General features: G+C 39.6%; 1 protein-coding gene across 5 annotated transcripts in view; it reads right to left on the reverse strand.

Annotated features, from left to right (window-relative positions):
* Positions 1-953: 953 nt before the first annotated feature.
* The window catches only part of LOC139991493 (uncharacterized), a 187,076-nt gene continuing 167,821 nt past the window's right edge, over positions 954-20,208 (reverse strand). For all 5 annotated transcript variants that reach the window (XM_072011614.1, XM_072011615.1, XM_072011613.1 and 2 more), the window contains one exon: positions 954-5,232. In XM_072011614.1, coding sequence (XP_071867715.1) covers positions 4,945-5,232 — 288 coding nt within the window. In that variant the 3' untranslated portion in view covers positions 954-4,944. The remainder of the gene's footprint in view (positions 5,233-20,208) is intronic.

A 20,208-nucleotide genomic window follows, 5' to 3' on the forward strand; every position in this document is an offset into this window, starting at 1 on the left:
CAAAAGTAATTTATTCCAAGAAGTATTTAATTTTCGAGTATTTACTTAAATGTGTGTTTTGTTAAGTAATTTTGTAGTAAGGTAGACAGTATTTGAAGCTTTTAGTTAGTTTTATTTGCAAAGTACAATACGAGGCTCAGCGTGAATCTGCAAGTAGAATAGGTTGTTTAGTTGTCAGACATTAGGATACAAATAGGGACACTTTTCCTTCGATGTTTTATGGGATACTCTAATTTTAATTTTGAAATACTTTTGAACGAAAACATTGAATTACGTAATCTGAGAGTAATATAGAGTTCTAATATTTTATTAAATTATCTCTATGGAAACATCGAATTACGTATTCGAAGTGTAGTAGAAATAAAATACCAAAATTTCTCTGAAACCTGCAAAATAGGATGAAAAACAAAGATTCCACAAAACTAACGAACCATTGCTAACAATTATCAAACGTCTTACTCTACGATCCTTTGCCTCTTGTATTTTGAACTAAACCATTTGTAGATGGCTGTCGCCTTCGTGTTAGCCCACCCGATCTATACACCGCGAGTGACGAGTTCCTTCGACTTCCAAGGCAAAGATCAAGGACCTTCTCTGAGTGGCAATGACAATATCATATCCGCGACTATCAACCCAGACAATGGTTGGATCTGTGAACACCGCTGGAGACAAATTTACAACATGATTCGCTTCCGCGACGTAGTTAAAGGAACGAGCATTAACAATTGAGTGAGATAATGGCAGAAACCATACTTTCGTTCACCAGATGAACCACATAAAAAATAAATTTGTTTCAAAGGTAATGAAAGGTTTCTTCCCAAATTCTCTGCCCCTTACATTTTTCTATTTTTTCTCCATAAATTAAACTCCTATTTTTGTGAAATTTTTCGTACAATATCGCATGATCTTCGCGCAATTTCGGGTCTGACGAAAACAACTTGACCAGGCATAGATATTTTTCAACAAGGTTTATTTTAACAGAAACAATGTACTGTTCTTGTTCTCTTTTCACCATTAATTTCTACTATACATAATATGACAGTTAATCAGTAAAATAATACACGACAGGCTCGCGATGGAGAAATAAAAAAGAGGATGTTGGAAGGAAGTTTTTCATGGGGGAATGGTAATGATTGGATGCGGAAATAAATTGCAGAAGGAAACGAAGGGTGAAAGAGGAAGAAAAAAAAAAAAAAAGAAAAGATAGGTGGAAAATAAAATCATCGAAGTATCACAAGATTGCCTTATCGCCCGCTTCTTTATCCCTCTTTTTCTCCAGCATGCTCGTCTCATTCTGTACATATATTCTCTCATTTATATTTTTTAAATAAGTCGATATGCATACGAATTTCCTCTCATACTTTTCCTTTCTGTATATCCTCTCCTTTCTATATCCACTTTCTTCTATCTCCGGCAAACACAAACACACGTATCTCGTAGCTCGCTACTTGTATGTCCGTTCGCACCCCAAAACGATCCTGTTGCCCGACAATTTAACGATCTCGTGCTAACGCGGTAATGATGTGCGTGAACCTCTGCTACGAAACTAAATAAAATACTACGGGTCCTTTTTCTGTAAAAGCACGATATAAATAAATGCTTAAGCATTATGTACAATGATCTCGTTTTAAGTAAAAGCCGCTAGCTCGGTTAATGTCCGCTCGTGTCGTCCAACCTTCCGTTTATTCATTTATCAAAATGTTTAGCAGATAGTCTGTTCGATATAATGAAATTTTCGGGAAACTTGGTACATGTCTGATAAGAACGAATGAAAGGAAACGACTAAGAATTGAAAATTAACTCTGAAAAGTGGAATATCTTTGGGTCGCAGGTAACCATAACAGTTTGAGTTACATTTAGGACAGGTTGTTTAATTTTAATCCGACATATGCCATTAATTGTTTCACTAAATTGTTAACGTACTACTAACATGTAACGATCAAAGTACGTAAAGGATCGCGGATTTACCGAAAGCTGGAAGTACGAGCAGATGTACTGTGCGCGAGAACGCGCGTATAAGTGTATGTATACATAATATTTATAAACGTATAATAGTCTGCAGTAAATTCAGGCTAATGTAAATCTAAAAATACTGCTCGTCTCACGACTTATCAACTCTTCCATTCTAACAACCGTCCTGGGCGACTCGCTCGTCTAAGAATATCTCTCTTTCTATTTACGACTAAATTGTTATTACATGAATACAATAAGGCAACGGGTTTACTGCTAAATAAATAAACGTTAAACGTTGTAAATAAGAGAGGGAGAAGATTAATTTACAATGTTTTCCCTAAATTATATTTACGGGTCCGTCCATCTCGTAAATCTATATCGATTTCCAACGTATCGGCTTCTAATTTGTATTCTCGTGTTTCTGTATATCGTGTCTATGCGCGTATGTATGCGTTTGTGTGCGTTACGTATACATATTCTTTATAGGTATATGAATGTTACCCGCTCGTGGATTTTCTCCGTGTGGTTTGCACGTAGAACGTTAGCAAAAATATAATTTAGTATATTTTATCATTTATAATTCATTCATATAAAAACTTTGTTAAAATATATAAAAGAAACAACGATTTGAGCAAATACGTATCATCCTATCGTACAGCTAGATATAAGTACCGTGTCGAAGAAACGTTCCCTTTCGTCGTTATTGCACATAAATTCTTCTTCTTTCCTTTTTCTTTATTTCTTCGCTAATAAAGTGTTGTCTCTTTTTCATTTTTTCTTCTTAGCATACTTTCTCTCTCGCTCTGACTCTTTCACTCATTCGTTTTTCACACGCTCTCACTAAACAACAAATTGTTCACTCAGTTCGTTCGATATATTATACCTACCGCGGTATGTACTTATTTAATATTTCCTTTTTATTTCTTATCGTCGTTTACGATTTTAATTCTTCACGCGACGATGAAGATTAGAATCGTCGCTCGACGCTTTACGATCTGTGTTTGTCGGACTCGGTGTTTGCGCGAAATTATTCGAGTTCATCTTGGATGACTATTATCGCTTCCAATGCTTCTAACTTCATTATTTATAATACATTTACAATCTCTGTTATCCAAAAGACATTTTCTAATGCTTGTATCAATGAAATTGCACGTAGTATCGCGGAATTAATTTTGTATCTTATCTTTAATATAACATTTCATCCCTTGTATAGTATTCGAATTCAATTGAAAGATGATTACAAACATTACAAAGGACATTTTATATTTCAGAGACAAGCAAATTAATGTACTCGCTTGATTTCTAATCTACAAATATATCGTACAACAGAACTCGAATAATTTTTCTCAGTACAATGAATCTTTCTCGCTCGAAAGCTTCAATTTCAGGTAACAAAGAGCAGCATCGATGAGCATTACGAATTTCTAACTCGCGTTAAAAATTGCCAATCGTCTCCATTATTATTATTTCGTTCATCTAAGAAAGGCTAGCCTTGTGGAAGACTTTTTAAAGATAGAGGCACTCGTTTCGTTGATCTCGCAGAATGTACATTAATTCGCGCTTTAATCATTCTAAAACGTTAATTTCCATCGCTAAGTCGATATTCCGGAGATTTCGAGGCTATTAGTTCCGCGTGAAACCGATCTTGAAATCCTGACACGTTAATTGCTCGCGAAGAATCGAACATGTTGGCTTCCGGTTGGCCATTCTTTTTTTTTTTTTTTTCTTTTTTTCTCCAACCGAAGGATGTAATTTGAATAAGCACGCAAACCAAGTGCTCTAATCGCTAATTACTATCCCAATTAATTTGATTATCACGCAGCGTCATCTCTTTTATGCTCATCGCGTGTCTATTTCTAATTTATAAGCGGCAGAACGCGAGAATGCTAACACTTGTTAGTCACCCTCCACTTCCTGCTCGTCGAAGAGAATCTGTTAGCATGGCCAGCGGTACAAGTCTCTTAAGAACCGGACAAAGGAATTACAAATTAAAGAGAATCGCACCGTTGGAAGATTTCACGAATGAAACTCTGAATCGGGCTGCCCAGATTCTTTGGACAAGTATTCTTGTTTCAGGCACTGGTAATCATCCTAAAGGTTTATGATTTAATTAAAGGATATGATAATCGTCGATTGAAAATTTCATTTTAAATTCGATGGTTTGCCGAGCTTTCGGATCAACGTGCGAATAAGAAGTTCACTAGAAGATTTCTACTTAATTACATCTCCTTTATGTTTCTTCTTTTTAACAATCGTTGTAGTTCGAAACTATAAAAATTTGAATTATATATGAATAGGAACGAAAAAAGAAAGCCCGTACGAAATTGCATTTATACGTACGTAGCAATGAGGATTCTGTCAAAAATTAAGTCAAAAATGAAATACCATTTTCATCGGAAAAAGTAAGAGAACAACAAATCCTCTACAAACTTCTTATCCACAGTTCAAACTCTACATCGAATCAACGTAAAAAACTAAGTTCTCTGGCTACTCAACCTTCGCATTCCCATTCTTCGCTCTCTTTCTCGAAGAGTCACCTACTCCCACGCACGATTTCACCCGATTCCACGAGCCAGTCATCTACAAGTAAGTACAACGCAGCAAAGTGAAATTTCGCCTCCGAGACGGAGCAATTTTTCTCCAGGTACTCTCTCTTTCTCTCTCTCTCTCTCTCTCTCTCTCTCTCTCTCTCTCTCTCATAATATACATATACATATGTATATGTACGAAACTCTTTCTCGTTGTCGAACGTCCAAGGAAAAAGGAATATAACATGAAGGACAAGGCGGAGCCTCCGGAACTCCACAGCGTCCGCGGTCACGAGTACGCGCTGCCGCGTAGTCCGCGTCACTGTTTGATGGGCTTCTTGAAGACGACTTCCGGCTTGCGTATGGGACGTGATACGCGCCGTTCTATCCTAAGGGCCCTGTTCGGGTCCGTGGAGGGCGTGACCGTGCCCTCCGGGCCCAGAGGAGTCTCCGCCATTGTTTGTCAGTTTCCTGTGCTGCTCGGCCGCCTTCCAGGCAACTGTTGTTGCTGCGGTTGCTGCTGGTGTTGCTGTTGCGACGCGGCTGCCGCAGCCGCGGCCGCGTTCAATGCCGGTAAAGGTGTCTGATGGCAGTGTGCACAGTGCAAACAGACCGTGCAAGCGCCCAGCTTCCGGGCTAACAGCGCGCGAAGCTTCAAGGCTGGACCTAACTTCATTCCCATAGGCCCGGTTAAGTGATCCTCCGAGAGAAGGGGCAATGCCGCTCCATCGATCCGGTGCTCGCGGAAATTCTGCAAAAGAAACAGGCACGATGGTTATTTCTATTTGACAGCTTTGATTCTTATTCGGAAATGATTCGATGGTGTCTGGATGCAAAGGTAAGAATTCTTTGTTGCACAATTCCTAACAGGGTATATAGCGTTTTTAAAAGATATTTAACAGATTTATTAAAGTGATCCATCCTTTAAGTCCGTGTCAAATGTGAAAGTGTAAAATTCTTAATTGTCTTCGCACTTGGGCAAGCGATTAACGTTCAATGATTCAGAATGGTGTAATGATAAATATAACAGCGACACGAGGTTTAAGAAAGTCGCGACCATTATCCATAGAAAGCGGAGCAGAAAGACGTGGGAATTATTTCTACCATAGTTCAAACCAACAAAAATACAAAAAGGTTTCTAAACACTCCAAACCACCTTAAAATAAAATGCCAAAAACAAACAATCCGCTCCGCCAATTAAAACCACCTTCTCTTCATGCTCATTCACAATGATCATGAACAATGACACCCACGCGTGCACCCACCGGTCGTCTGAATCAGCGGAACCCACGCGTGTTCCTGAACGCGTGGCGTGACCCTCGACCCAGCGGAAGGTCGCGCGTTCCGCGCGGTGTCTCCTCTCGTTGCGCAACAAGCGGCATCCTCAACGGCGTGGAACGCCGCGCAGCGCTCGCTCATTAAACCTCCGTTCCGCAAAAAGTCGGCTCGAGCTGCCCGCTACGGATAGAATCACGGTGCAGGACGTAGCAAGAGGAAAGAGGCGGAACGACGAAGGAAGGAGGCGGAAGAAGAAGAGGAGAGAGAAAAAAAAAAGACGGGCGTTTCATTCACGGGGGCCACACGATCGTAATTGCGGCTGCAACTCGCCGCGATTTACCCCCGCTTAACGTTGCACGGTTCGCGGCCACTCACACCGTACTACGATCGTTTGCCCGTGTGCGCTCCGTTCGCGAGCACAGAATACGCCGATCGCTAGCTTATGAATGAAATATTCAGCGTTCTAACGCGAACGCCGCACGCAAACCCCAGACCGGTCTTCGTTCTCGTCTTCGTGCATTCCGCGAACGCCAGCCCAACATCCAGATCCGAGTAAATCGAGTCGTCGGCTTTTACGAAGCCGAGGAACGATTTTGATTTGTTCCCAGCTTTTGATCAGCTTTCGTGGCAAAAGAGTTTGAAGATAAATGTTCGCGGTGGTGAATCTCTAGGTTGAATAGCTCGCATCGACTTGGAGAACGAAGCTCCAATGGGAGTTTTCACTGTACGAAACCCTACGAAGTTACAGCGAAAACCGTTCATTCTTATTCTGCAATATGTGTTAAGAAACATGTAATAATATACGCTTTGTTTAGATAAAGATGAAGTTTTTATAAGTTACGGAAGACTTGAAGCGAACTAAATAAAATAAACGGCCGTGACATTCATCTTCGATTAGAAAGTTCCCTTTCGTTAACTCGAACTCAAACTTTCAGAGCGCGTTAACCAAGGTATAATCTCTCAGAATCGCCACTTTGAAAAAGCCAGTTTCTCCGACCGTTCTCAACACACGGTTACAACAAGCGCAGGCAACCGAGTAGCGTAGCTGGAAAGTTATTCCTCGTCGGCCGGCTCGCTGACTAATTACAAGAAAAGGACAAGAAGGAGGATCAACGAACTTGCACAAATTATCCCGTGCCGCGGTTCTCGCTTTACACGCCGTTTACTCGCGTGAACCTCGCGGCTCGGTGCACGGCTAATTATCCCGTTTCTCCCTTGCAGCTGACACTGTGATCGCGCCAGAATACGGCCACGGGGAATACACAGGGCCATCTATCACGGGCGACACGGCCAACATTGTTTCGAATTTCCGATAGCCACGCTAACGGTATGCGAAAGCGGGCGAGCGTAAGAATGGAAGCTCGTCGCGCTTACCGTTTTCTTACGCGTGAACGTTAATTAGCCGAGTTGTTAGCTCGTACAAGACAAAACAGGGTCATGGGATCGTTATTAGATGCAGACGCGAGGCCTGTTTCGCGCGATCGAATCGTGCACGCTGGTTTGGGCTTGTTTGGACCAAAGCGCGACAAACTACATCAGAAATATTCGTACGAGCCACGAAGATCATAACGCACGGACCTCTAAATATTTCAGAAAAATGATAAATTGAAGAGAAGCGTTTGATATTTATCCATGTTGCTGGATATTGCGATTGGATTTAGTGATTTGCTTGAGGCGTTCGTTTGACAAATTTTTCTAGTCGAAGAACAGATCGCGAATGTTCGTGCATCTATGGAAAATTTAAATACATTAGACGTGGAAAATGATTCTGTGATTCCAACAAGTTAAAGAGGGTGCAAATATCGGTCAGTTCCGTATGAACATTTTCCTCGCAGAATCTAATAGAATTCAATTTCACCGAATCCCTGAAACTTTCTTTAATCTCCTCTCTCCTTTCACGTTATAAATTACAAATTTCATATACGCGACTTAAAAACATTGCGGAGTATCCTAAAAAACCTTTTAAATTTCTGTCTACTCTATCATACCTTACAAGACACGGTTGCATCCCTCCTTCCGTGAAAGATCATGGCAAAAATACCACATTACCAGTAGAAATTAACTAATGAAAACTTGCACCTGTATTACCTATCATAACTTCAGGTGAAACAAACTCTCGAACTATTTCGTTATTAAAGCAAGTATATCAGAGAGGCTAGCGCAAAAGACGTGGAAATTATAACGCGTGTCTCTGTATGCTACGGCGTGCGTTTTTCTTTTTTTTTTTTTTTTTTTTTCAAAATAGAGACCTGCCGTGATGTTTTTGCCGCGCGTTAAACATCGTAGAGAAATCGTCGGGCTGTATCGAGTGCCGTGCTACGAGAAAAAGGCGTACTTTTATTATATTAAATTGCGGTACGGAATAGAACGTTGCTACGAAAGGCAGGCTTCTGCTCGCGATCTCTTAGCTGATTATTATGAATTACCACTCTGAAATCAGGGTATCAATTATGCCTGCGAGCCGTGGCGCCCCCAAGTAGCAGGAAATTATAGTGCACGATGTCTCCTCGTTGATCGAACCGCGGCTTTTTGCACCGTGCAACGTTCGCGTGGAAATTGTCGAGCTGTGCAACGCCGTGTAGAACGTTCTATTTCATTAAAATGTATTTAGGGTAAAACGTTGCTCCCGGAACACCGAGATTTTTCCCTGATCCGTTGATGAGCATGAATTAAAACCGCCGTCTCCCGATCGTTTTTACCACCCTTGCTCCGTAAAGGCTTGCTAGATTACATACGAAGTCTGTCTGTTCGTTTTGGCCGACTGCGTGCAGAAATCTTGTCAAGCGACAGCGGTCTCTCAAAGAGAAAAAAAGATGTTTAATGCGAGTCGTGGCTCTTTTCTTTCGAGTGGAATTCTTTCTGCCTGGGTTGAGACGAATATTTTGACATTTAGCCGAGTGCTTGTAAGATTGGAAACGGAAAAGGAGAAGATGAGCCGCGTTGAGAGATTTTCATGAAGTAATTGGAGCGTTTCCGGAATTGGAAATGCAACAGAGGATCGTTAGGTTTGCGTTGAAAGAACGATAGAGTAATTTCTGATACGATTATTAACATGGAGATAATATGGAGATTCAGTGGAGCCTAGAATCTTTTAATCCATTACTCGGTAATTGGATACCGTAGAGGAAAATACTGTAATTCATAATTTTACACTTTTTACGGGGGCGTAATATCATACGTCAGACGGTCTAGTCTCGACGATTAGAACGTAATTTATTAACGCTATATCATCGTAAATTCTAAATCTACGAATACAGAAAATTTCTTTGAAGAACGCATTCCTTCGTGATCGGACTAATATCTAGAAAAAGCTAGCATTGACAAAGAAAGAAGAAGAAAGTGAAAGGAACCATAAAAAAGTTCGAGGATAAGTTGACAGGAGGTCCTTCTTGGGGGCAGACGTTCAAGATGGCAGAATCCACAGGAATCTCATCTCGGCGCATACATCTCATTGTCTTCGAGCAGGGATACAAGCAGAAGTTTCGTAATCTCACAAAACCTCGAGCCAGCCGTGGTGTCTGTGTGGTGCAGCTGCAGTTGCAGCGAATATATCATCCTCGTGTTGCACCGCGGGCGACCGCGGCCCTCCAAAGGCCCAGCCACGAAGACAACCTATATTTTCTCCACCCAGTTCCAAACTCTTAAGGGCAAACGCGATCCCAGACCGGGTCCAGCATCAATTATACCTTCCACAAACACGCTCTTATCTCGCGCGCTTGCCAGACAGCGCGAAATTCGAGCGCAACAGCTTCGAGGGTGTGTTTAATGATTTTTCTACGTTATTGTTCCACAACTGGATATTTAGATTCCATATTTACACGTTACGGTAGACAATGCGATTCTCGAACGGATAAGGAAGATCTTCTACGGAGAATAATCGATAGAAACAGGCAAACTTTACCTTTTCTTCATATCTCGCCGATAGAAAGTTTTCTAAAAGAACCGTTTCTTCCCTACAAAATTTTATACGACGAATATTTCTTCGATGGAAAACTTTGTTAAAGGAATGTTTCTTGCGTAATAAATTTCGTACGTATGGGAGGCTATGGGAGTGATAATTCTTCGATAGAGAATTTTATGGAAAGAAAATTTCTCTGATATAAATTTTCACAGGCAAAGAATTTCCTACATACACGATTTTATGGAAAGAATATTCCTCTGACAAAATATTGTGCAAAGATAATATTTCTTATTATACGCGTATTCGCAGGGTAGCAAACATATTAAGGAAATCACATTGTGCTATTTGCAACGCGATTCAAACGACGATGAAGCGAGAACTATGAAAACGGACAGGGGAATTCTTTCCAGTCGAGGATCCACAGAAAGTGTTGGTCGAGCGTGAAAAGGATCGAGGTTCCTCGAAAAATAACGGCTTGCTTCTTACCAAGTTCGAATTCTTGACCCCGAAGGATCTCGAAGCCGCGGTTATAACCTCGGAAGAGCACCGACTCGGAACAGCGTCACGTTAACTGGTCGCGATGGAGCCGTGGAATCTTTTCTCTCGGTCCATCGGTTTCTCTATGGGGAAAAACAGTCGCTGTAGCTTGCCCGTTGCAAAATCGAGTCGAGGCCTCCGGGAACGAATTTATGGAATGTAGCACTGCCGATACTCGTCGACGTTTTATACCTCGTTCTTCGGTTGGTTTAAGTTTCAAGATCTTTCTTAGATTCCCTTCCTTTTTCGTATAAATGATAAGACGACTCTGCATGAAATTGCTGTTTTCTTTTTTATTATATATTATAATTTTAGTTTTCTGGAATTTTAATGTCTTCATGCGTTTGTTATGGAACTATGACTACTCTATTCGTAGTGCTGCAAATATTTTTCGTGGGTAGTATTCTCTTTACTTAAAGCGATAACGATGGTGACCATATATCTCCCATTGCTTTATTTAATTTTGCTTACTTCACCAATGTGAAAGTATTGGAATTTTTAAGCGTTCGAAAATGTCTAATTTTGTATCATGCACGTGTCACCATGTCGCGTACAATTTTCTACGAGAATTACGATGAATTCTGTAAAAAGCGAAATATTTAACGCCTCTCGACACCGATTTACGACGCGTAAAATACATCCTTTAATTATTCTATGGGTTTAAATCATCTTCCATCAACTATACCACGTTCTTCGAGGTAGGTTCGTAATAAAAGTCGCGTCTGTGACATCTAGAAGCCTCGTCACTACAGCTGTTGCGCAATGACAATGACGAGTTAATGAGATGAACGTTTTACGATATGTGAAAAATTCCAAGATGGTTAGTCGCTGACAAATGACAAGCTGGCCCTGGTGAGTAATTTGCCGAGAACATAATGGAATATATCATTGGAAGTTTATTGGTCCATTATGGGCTTTTTGCTATTAAAATTCTTGATCTAAGAAGATTTAGATACTTGTCAAGAAATTTAATTTATCTTTCAAAACCATACGGAAGATTTGTTTTATACTGAATGTAAAAAGTCCCAATGATTTTGTCTCTTGCAACGATAGAATAATCTGCTCGTAATAAACTTTGCCTAATTGCTATAATATCGAAGAATATCGTTCAACGATATATCTTCATCGACGTAGAAATAAATAATTTGTTTCTCAAGACTAACATTAAAAAGTATCATTAAAGAGTATATAATCAGATTTTACAAGATTAAGCTCTATATCGCAGGAATAATTATCGCTGTAGTTTTCTTTTTCGTAGACACTTCGCTATCTTTTCCAATCATACGGATATTATCTTTCACTTTTCTCTGATCCAACACTCCCTCAAATTGACATACATTACTTTAATAATCTAAAATTTAGACAAATATTTCACAGGAACCTGATACGTATCAGATACATCTCGCACGTCCGTATAATAACTATAATTGCGATGTAACCTAATATAGTTGGCAATCTTGCTGCAGCTGACAATTCTATACGCTAATCTGCACACGTCGAAGAGAATCTTCGTGACATTTGTAGCCGGACATGGAACGGTTGTTCGACGCAAAGAACAAAGTATAAACCAGCACGAATCTGGGACATACGAGGCGAAAAACGTCGTAACCGCTGTTATAACTTTTGTTAACGCTATTGCATCCAGCTGCTGCATTCGCTTCGGGCTGTTACGCGCTCACGGTACCGCCTTATATGGCGTTGCAGTATGCAAAACACGACGTGGAATGAACTAGGATGAACCGATGCTCGGAATTTACGTTTATGACTCCCTGTCGGGTTGTACACTACTGGGCATACAACGGATACAGTTTGTAAAAACGAATGCTATCGCTCGTACCTTCGTTCTTTCCCGAGTTTAGATTCTATGACCGTTGCTGCTTCTGTAAGTTTGGAAGTGATTCACAAAAGTATTTGAACACTTAGCATAGAAAACTTTCGCGAGTGTATCGTACGTGTTATATGAAACATTTTCGAATGTTATTACATTATAAAATTTGAAACCGATTCCTAGAAGTATGTTAAATATGGTCCCATTGAACACCGATACCTGTTAATACAATAGATAATTGATTGTTTAAATACTTTCTGATCTCTGTGAGATATACACTTGCATCAAATATCATGCAGTTCCCCTTGTCTAATTTCATATTTGTTCCAAACTTTACCAACGTGATCCTGATAGTCTCATCACGTCCTATGCTATAAAAATTCTTCGTGCATATAATATGTAGAGGGAAATATATGAATTAACGAGGAACGAAGCGTGGAAGGTTTTCCATGGGGACGTTGAATATTATCAGAGGTTAGGAAATGTAAAGGTTCCCCTACCGCGAGTTACCAGCGAGATAAAGGTCGCGATTAACGAAAGGTGGAAGGTGACCGGAATTTCAGATACCTGTTCGACACAAATTCCGGGCGTCGGTTGAACCTAGCATGGCGCATCGTTACATAAAGGAATACCACACGAATTTACGATTTCTCCGCACGCATGGTATTTTCGACACAAGACCTAAACGTACATCGAATTATCTGCAGAGATAACGCTGACAAATTATCGGCTAAACGTTCTACTGGAAACTATTTTATCACATAAAGCGATCAACTTCGTAGTACGAAATATCTTTGCTCTTTTAAACGCTTTAAACGAATTCGATGTAGTTTAGATACCTGCCCCGTTTCGTTACCGATCACCTTTGTCGACATCGGGAATTACGATCAGCGCTCGAAATATTTTAATACCCAATGGTAGCTCAAAGTGCTAAAGAAATTCAATATTAACCCTCATCGTCGATCGTCTACATACCAGATCGTTTAAGTCCATGTAACTCTATTTAGGTTCTTCCGTTTTAGAAAATCGACAATTCGATAGTTTTTATCGCTACATGTTACCTTAATTTGTTCGAGGAAAGCAAAATTCGAACAAAGATATTAGAAAAATCGATCATAACAGTGGTATGATTGAAAGTGTAATCGTATCAAAGAATTTCTTAAAAAATTTCAAAAGACGTAAATAGTTTCCTGTAATGTCAATCGAAAATAGAAATTGAAATCTGACTATCGGGTTTTCCGTCAAAATTAAAATTGAATAGAAATGATAAAACAAGAAAATCAATGATCTACTTGCGTCGCAAATTTCAAGTTCAACTATGACCGCTTTAAGATTCTCTCAATGGTAGAACGGTTAGAACAGATTCTCGCAATGGAATCACGCAAGAAATTCCTCGCAGCTGGCCTACCTTAAACCCGATCGGTGGCTACGCCACTGTGCACCAGCGAACAAGAACCGGTGACCTGCCACGCCCTGTCGAGGTCGTCGCGCGCCTCTCTCGCCGACGACCGGCGTACCGACGTCGACCGCGGCGTACCGACGACCGCTGCCCACCAGCCTAACCAGATCAACATCGCCCCACTGCTTCCCGCTACGCTCTATCTCCCGCTGTGCTTCCGTCTCTCCTCCTTTCTCCTCTCTTTCTTTATCCCTCTTTCACCGCTTCTTCCCTTCTGCTCTTTACTCTTGCCATCCAACCTCCTTTCATCTCGCTTCATACCTCTCTCTTTCTTTCTATATGTATCTTTTAACTGCCTTCTTTTTTTTTCATTTTTATTTTTGACGATGAATTTGTATTTTAATTCATTTACCGAATTCTTGTATTTTAAGATTTTTAGACGATTCGATTCGATTTAGTTACCTCGTCGAGTTTTGTAATTTACATATCTGTTCTCAGGTGTGTTTTGTCTTTATTTGTTCGGCTGCTAATGAGACGATCTACTTTTTTATTTTATTCCTTTATTTTTAAGTTGGACTATTTCCATTTCCTCGTGGGTTACATTAAATGTCGGCCTTCTTCAAGCACGCGATTTTTATTTCTATCTTTGGTTCATTTGCTGTTCTCAGCTTCCTTTTAAGCGACTTGTTCCTTTTCTACTTTCTCCTCTCGCGATAGAAGTCATTTTCTTTCTCTTATATTTCTCTTTCCACCATCGGGCCAGTTAAACGAAGTGTCACACACCGTTCTTGCGACCGATTCGTTTTATCCTCCGAGTTTCGTCTTCCTTCCCCTCTTTCTAGCTTACAATCCCAAGTTAAAATGTACTCTGCCTAGCCGCACCCAACGTGACGTTTACGACGAGATTCCCTCGCTTTTTTCTCTCGTTTCTTCTCTCGCGCAGGAAGTCGAATGAAATCATACCTCGAGTTTCTTGAGTGTTTCGCTTCCTCGTGGAATTGCGGTTACCGAGAAAAGATACCAAGGATCAGGAGGTCAATCGGCTGACTCGCGACATCGCGCGATCCCATCTTTTCCTCTTTCGGTCCTTTTCTACCTCCACGGATGAACTTCGATTTTACAAACAAATGTGCGTTCGATCGAGCGAAACATGTTCTCCAATGTATAACTTCTAAGCGACTAGAAGGTACCAGTGTGGCTGATTGAAAAATCTTAACATTCCCGTTAACGAACGTCAGAATTTTCAACGTTACATGTTTCCATATTTGTAAATTCTTCGTTCAATCAAAATGTAAAAATACACTTGTTCAAAAATATAGAAATACACAAACTATATGAACGCGATTCATCGAGATCTGGAATAATTTTTATTTTACAAAATTTCGGACGTCTGCGTAGTATACCCCCTTAATCAACGTTTACGCGTTTAATTAAGCATCCTGTTCGTTCCCTTCGTTCAGCCACGAAACGCAATCAGGCACACAACCACGCCCAGCCTATTGCACAATCGTGAGCTTCTATTTTCCACGCGCGATTCCTACCCTGGATCGCGTCGGGGTTCGTTAAATCGTTGTTATCTCTGATTTCCACGCAGGCAGCCAGCTGTTTTGCGCTATTTTTCATCCAACCGTGTTTTAATTATTATTCTAGCCCGTGTTACCAAACGATATCGAATCTGGAGTAATTAGAGTCAGGACGGCAACCAGGTAAATTAAGCTCGACGGAGATACGAAGTTATTTAGATAGACTACAGCGTGTAATCATGTCGCCTGGAAAAGAGTCGTGGCTGCTACGGAGAGAAAACCGTGTTCCATGGATGAAGGAACTCGCTTTGGATAAGTTAGCGTGGGATTATCCATGATAAAGTTACGGTTATTTTTGTGGAGAATAACTTGAACGATAGGAATTAGAAGGTTTACTTTATAGGTATCTAAGGATCGTAAAGGGTGGTTTAGTTTCTTTGGTAAAGAGATATACCGCGTTATAAAAATATCCAGGCGCTTGTCTATTTTTCTCAAGATTTAATTTACTCGTGAAATTGCCGATAAGATATTAGCACAATATATAGACTGTTTATCTCGAAACATTCGACGTATTTCCATTTCCCTTCGTTTTAAAATATTCAGGTGATTGCGTTTCTATCGATTAAAACATGCTGATGAAGTCTATTTACTTTGTTTTTTGAGAATTAACAGGACCAATATCTTTTTTCAGGATCATGAATGGACCTACACTAATTTCAAAATTGGTCAATTGCAAAATAAACGATTATGGGGTTTCATTTATCAACGAAACTTCAATTGATTAAAACGAACGAATATTTTAGGACTGAAATTATAAATTGTTTATAACTAGAAACTAATTTGCATTCAACTATATGTGAATTTTTCGTTTTGCCAATCTTTCTCAAAAAAAAAAAAAAAATGAACGTCGCTTTCGAAATAAACCGACCCTATGTATCTTTATTTCCGCTTCCCTTTCGACTTTACACGGTGATCTCCAGTTTGCATTGTACAAACACGATATTATTATACTTTCCATAAGAGACGTAGCAGCCCAGAAACGTAATAGTGCTTCGTCGCCTCGCAATTTCCAAATTGCAACACGATGCATCGAAGTTTCAACCGCAAATTATCTATACCAAAGGTATTCTCCGTGTACTTAATGAAAGATCCATCGAGCATAGTCTTCTACATATACGCGAGGATATCCGAAGGGTCCAGGAGGACATAAAGAGACCGGTGGCATCGTGACCGTGAGCGTGGCTTCATTACCGGGAAACCTGTTAGTTATGCTAATATCGGCTTACAAACCCTTCATTACTGCTGATGAGCAATTAATACGCCTGCCTGCCCCCTGGTCAGCAGCGCTAATGCACTCTGAATGTCTCTCAATTACACGACGACACGAGCGTTGTCCGCAAGGACGGCCGTAGTCGCGAGCTTTTTCGTCGTTGCGCCTTTTTCACGCTGGCCTTGTTTAATGGGAATTTAGAGGCTCGTTACGGGACAATTTCCTCGTTGTACGTTCCGACAACGGATGGAAATGAAGCGATATACGAAGTCGTGTTTGCTCGATGGAACTCGATGCAACGAATAGGAAGTTGTACATCTTTTAAATGGTTTTCAAGCGCAGAAAGATTATCCTGTTCGTTGGATCGGACAAAGATATCGCGGTTATTGCCGGTGTAGTTAAATGGTAGTTTGTAAGGGTAGTTCTTCTCGTCTGATTTATCTTTGATGGCGTCGTTTCGAGTTTATTGAAGGATAATCAGTTTACGTTTAAGGCCTGTTAATACGTTTAGGACGATTCGTCGTTAAATTTAATAGTATAATGTTCCGGTCTACTTAAAACCAATTTCCTATTTTTAACGAAGACTTGTATTTTGCTAACTTTGAATAAAAATTATTTTCGTAGCATCCTTCGATCTTCTCTTTCACTGGCGAATCTTCAACAATTTATCTCCCTAATCATTCGCCGAACAACAAACTTTCGTAATATCTTCGTATTGAAAATTCTCGATATAAAATTTCGCGAAATTTCACAAGTCAAAGTTCGAAAATTCCGTCGAAACTTGTCTTCGTTTTATTCGAACGGAAATATAGAAACGAAGAAAAGATCAATGATATCGAGAAGTGGATACTCTAACGGAAAATTAGATGGTAAATTCGTCTGGAGAGAAGGAATGCAACAGGAGCCCTATATTTCGATTTTACGTTTTCACTGAAAGATAGAGTTGGACGATAGCTAACTCTTAATTAGCGAGACGTGTTCTTCAGACGGTAGCAAGTTCGAGGCAATCTGCGGTTGATTTCCACCTGGAATGCAACTGCCGCTTTTACAGACCAACATTTGTTGAGATTGCTTAAACACGGATTATGATGCTTTCGAGCATTCGGGTTAATTGATGTTTGCCTAATGGGATTGTACAGTGAAATATAGTATAATTACGAGATTTGGTAAATAGCAGTTGTTCGACGGAAACGTAATAAATTGCCATGAATATAATATGCATGAACGTAATAACCAGGAGGAAATAGTTGCTGACGTGTAAAAAGCTGGAATTATATTGTAACGTTAATTACACAATTACGATAACCTATGCTTAATGCAGTATTAAGTCAGAATTAATCTCAATCTTTTAACAGGACAATCAATTTGCGAATAAATTACGTTAAATTCCGATTTCTCAAAATTACATTTTCATCGTAATCGATACACTCAATATGGAATCCAATTACGTCCAACCAGACTTCCAATTTTCATAAATATAAGAGATACAATCGGTCAACACAGATTTCACTTGATTTAATCTCTAAAAAAAAAAACTTCAAAGAATCGCACATTTGTATCCTACGTCTATTCAACGCGCAGCAAAGTTTCTTAAAAACGAGATAATTTTCTCGTCGATTTTAATGGAAGAAAGATTGCGTATTACCGCGTAATTTATGGCGTGCAATATGCCTAAGGGTGGCTCTTCGCTCTAAAATTCTTTCTTCATCAACTCTACTAAGCATCGAGTCTTTAGAATTTGTCTCTATCGCGTAATGCTTTAAATCGTTTCATTCTGCATTTATCATTAAGCCTTGCAAACCAGTCTTTTCATAATAAATCATACTAACGCTCGAACCAAGAGTATAAAAAGCGACAAAGATAAAATATCAATAGTTATCGAATGGTAGATCTACCTGACCAATCGTCGATGTGATAACTGAATAAATCCAACCGAATACATTATCAATAGATATCGATATCAGCGTTCAAGACGTTCACCGATATTTATCGATCCGTTTAAAACCGTCAGCGAGCCAGCCCCAAAGAAGATCGTAACGACGCGCTTATCTGCTCGACAGAGCAAAAAGGGATCGCATTTAGAATTTAAATTGCGACCGATCCTGCGAACTATCAGCGTCATGGCCGCGGACGATCGACTTCGAATGGCGCCACGACACCATTACGTTCCGTCGCGAAGGAAATCGCACCGGATCCACCGTCTCGAGATTTCGAGCATCAAATTCGCAGCTTATGTGCCCCCTCTTATTTCGAGAAATCGATAAGACCAGGCCACGTGAGAGGAATAAATTGCCGGTAGCCCTCTACACGGCCCTCTCTCCATCCATAGAAGAACAATCGGAGAAAGTATCGAACGAGAGGTCGAGGGAAAAATGCACGAAAGGTCGAGGCGATAACGAGATCGCGATAGCCGCGACAAAGATCTGTGTCGAACGGCGATAGTATGCATAAAGGCAAGTCTAGGGATTGGTTACTTTCTCCAACGGAATTGATAATTGACCCTTTCCACTCAGGCAAATTTTTATACGATCAATTGTTATAGCTTTTGGAATGGTCTTTCTGGAAATCAAAGACTTAGATTCGGAAAGGAAAAGAATAGAAGCGTTTGTAGATCCATTTATACGGCAAATCTCTTACAGTTATAACAAGTTACTTTCTCGAACGGAATTGATAATTGACCCTTTCCACTCAGGCAAATTTTTTTACGATCAATTGTTATAGGTTTTGAAATGTTCTTTCTGGAAATCAAAGACTTAGATTCGGAAAGGAAAAGGTTAGAAGCGTTTGTAGATCCATTTATACGACAAATCTCTTACAGTTATAACAAGTTACTTTCTCGAACGGAATTGATAATTGACCCTTTCCACTCAGGAAAATTTTTATACGATCAATTGTTATAGCTTTTGGAATGATCTTTCTGGAAATCAAAGACTTAGATTCGGAAAGGAAAAGGTTAGAAGCGTTTATAGGTCCATTTATACGGCAAATCTCTTACTTTTGTATCTTTTTATCAGCGAAAATAATACGAGAGATAAATTTCAGATTATCAATGCCGTTGTTGTGGTCAGAGTAGACAAAGGATGAATATTCTTGAAGCAAGATCATATTAGACTTTCAAGAAACGTTTTCGAGAAGAAACTTCGCTTCTTGGCTTCCTGTTAGCATGTATAACGGTACGGATATTCTTTCGCGTGCATCGGTTATGAGGCAGATAACAGTCTTTGATAGGAAGATCCAGATTAGCGTGATCTGCATGCAAATTTCAATGCACGATACTTGAATTGAATGTATCTTTGATACCTGCTGATGATTGTCTTGTTAGATTAGAGAATGCAGGTGATTTAACCGATTTCCGTTTAAAAGATTACATATGTGTGTTTTACAAAAGAAACAAGTTTGTTTCATGAGTTCTAAATGAGTTAGCAAATAAGTTGTGTACAAATATAAATAGAGAAATGCGAAGTCTTCGATATACCTCCTCAATGTAACAAACTTTAATTTAAATTTTGGTTCTAAGAGATGGTACGTAAAACTACGCTTATAAAGCGTCATACAACGTGTCGTTTTTATTCATTTTGATGCACAGTTCTTTATATATATCCAAATATACAGAAATGGCGAATGTTTTTTGCGATATATAAATAAAGAAAACACCTTTGCTTCGTATGTATCGTATATATCGTAAATATAATTCTATGTTACTAATAAAATGTACATGTTATTAATAAAAATAATAGTTAAAAACAATAAATCTTTCGTCGTAAAAATAACTTTTGCCCATTGCTTTCTCCACCAATCAATACGAGTTGTCGTCAACTCGTCGAAAAGGGAATTTCGCTATTTATATGCTCGTCACTGTATACTTGGACAAAACTGGTAACTGCTGTTGGTATTCGTGATAATTTGGTCTTGGCGTTTATTTCTTTCAAATACCATAAATCACACAGTGTTTTACTTTAATAATATTCACCCCTTTATATACAACTTGTAA

The sequence above is a fragment of the Bombus fervidus genome, chromosome 10 (genome assembly GCF_041682495.2).
Source record: "Bombus fervidus isolate BK054 chromosome 10, iyBomFerv1, whole genome shotgun sequence".
Taxonomy (NCBI): Eukaryota; Metazoa; Arthropoda; class Insecta; order Hymenoptera; family Apidae; genus Bombus; species Bombus fervidus.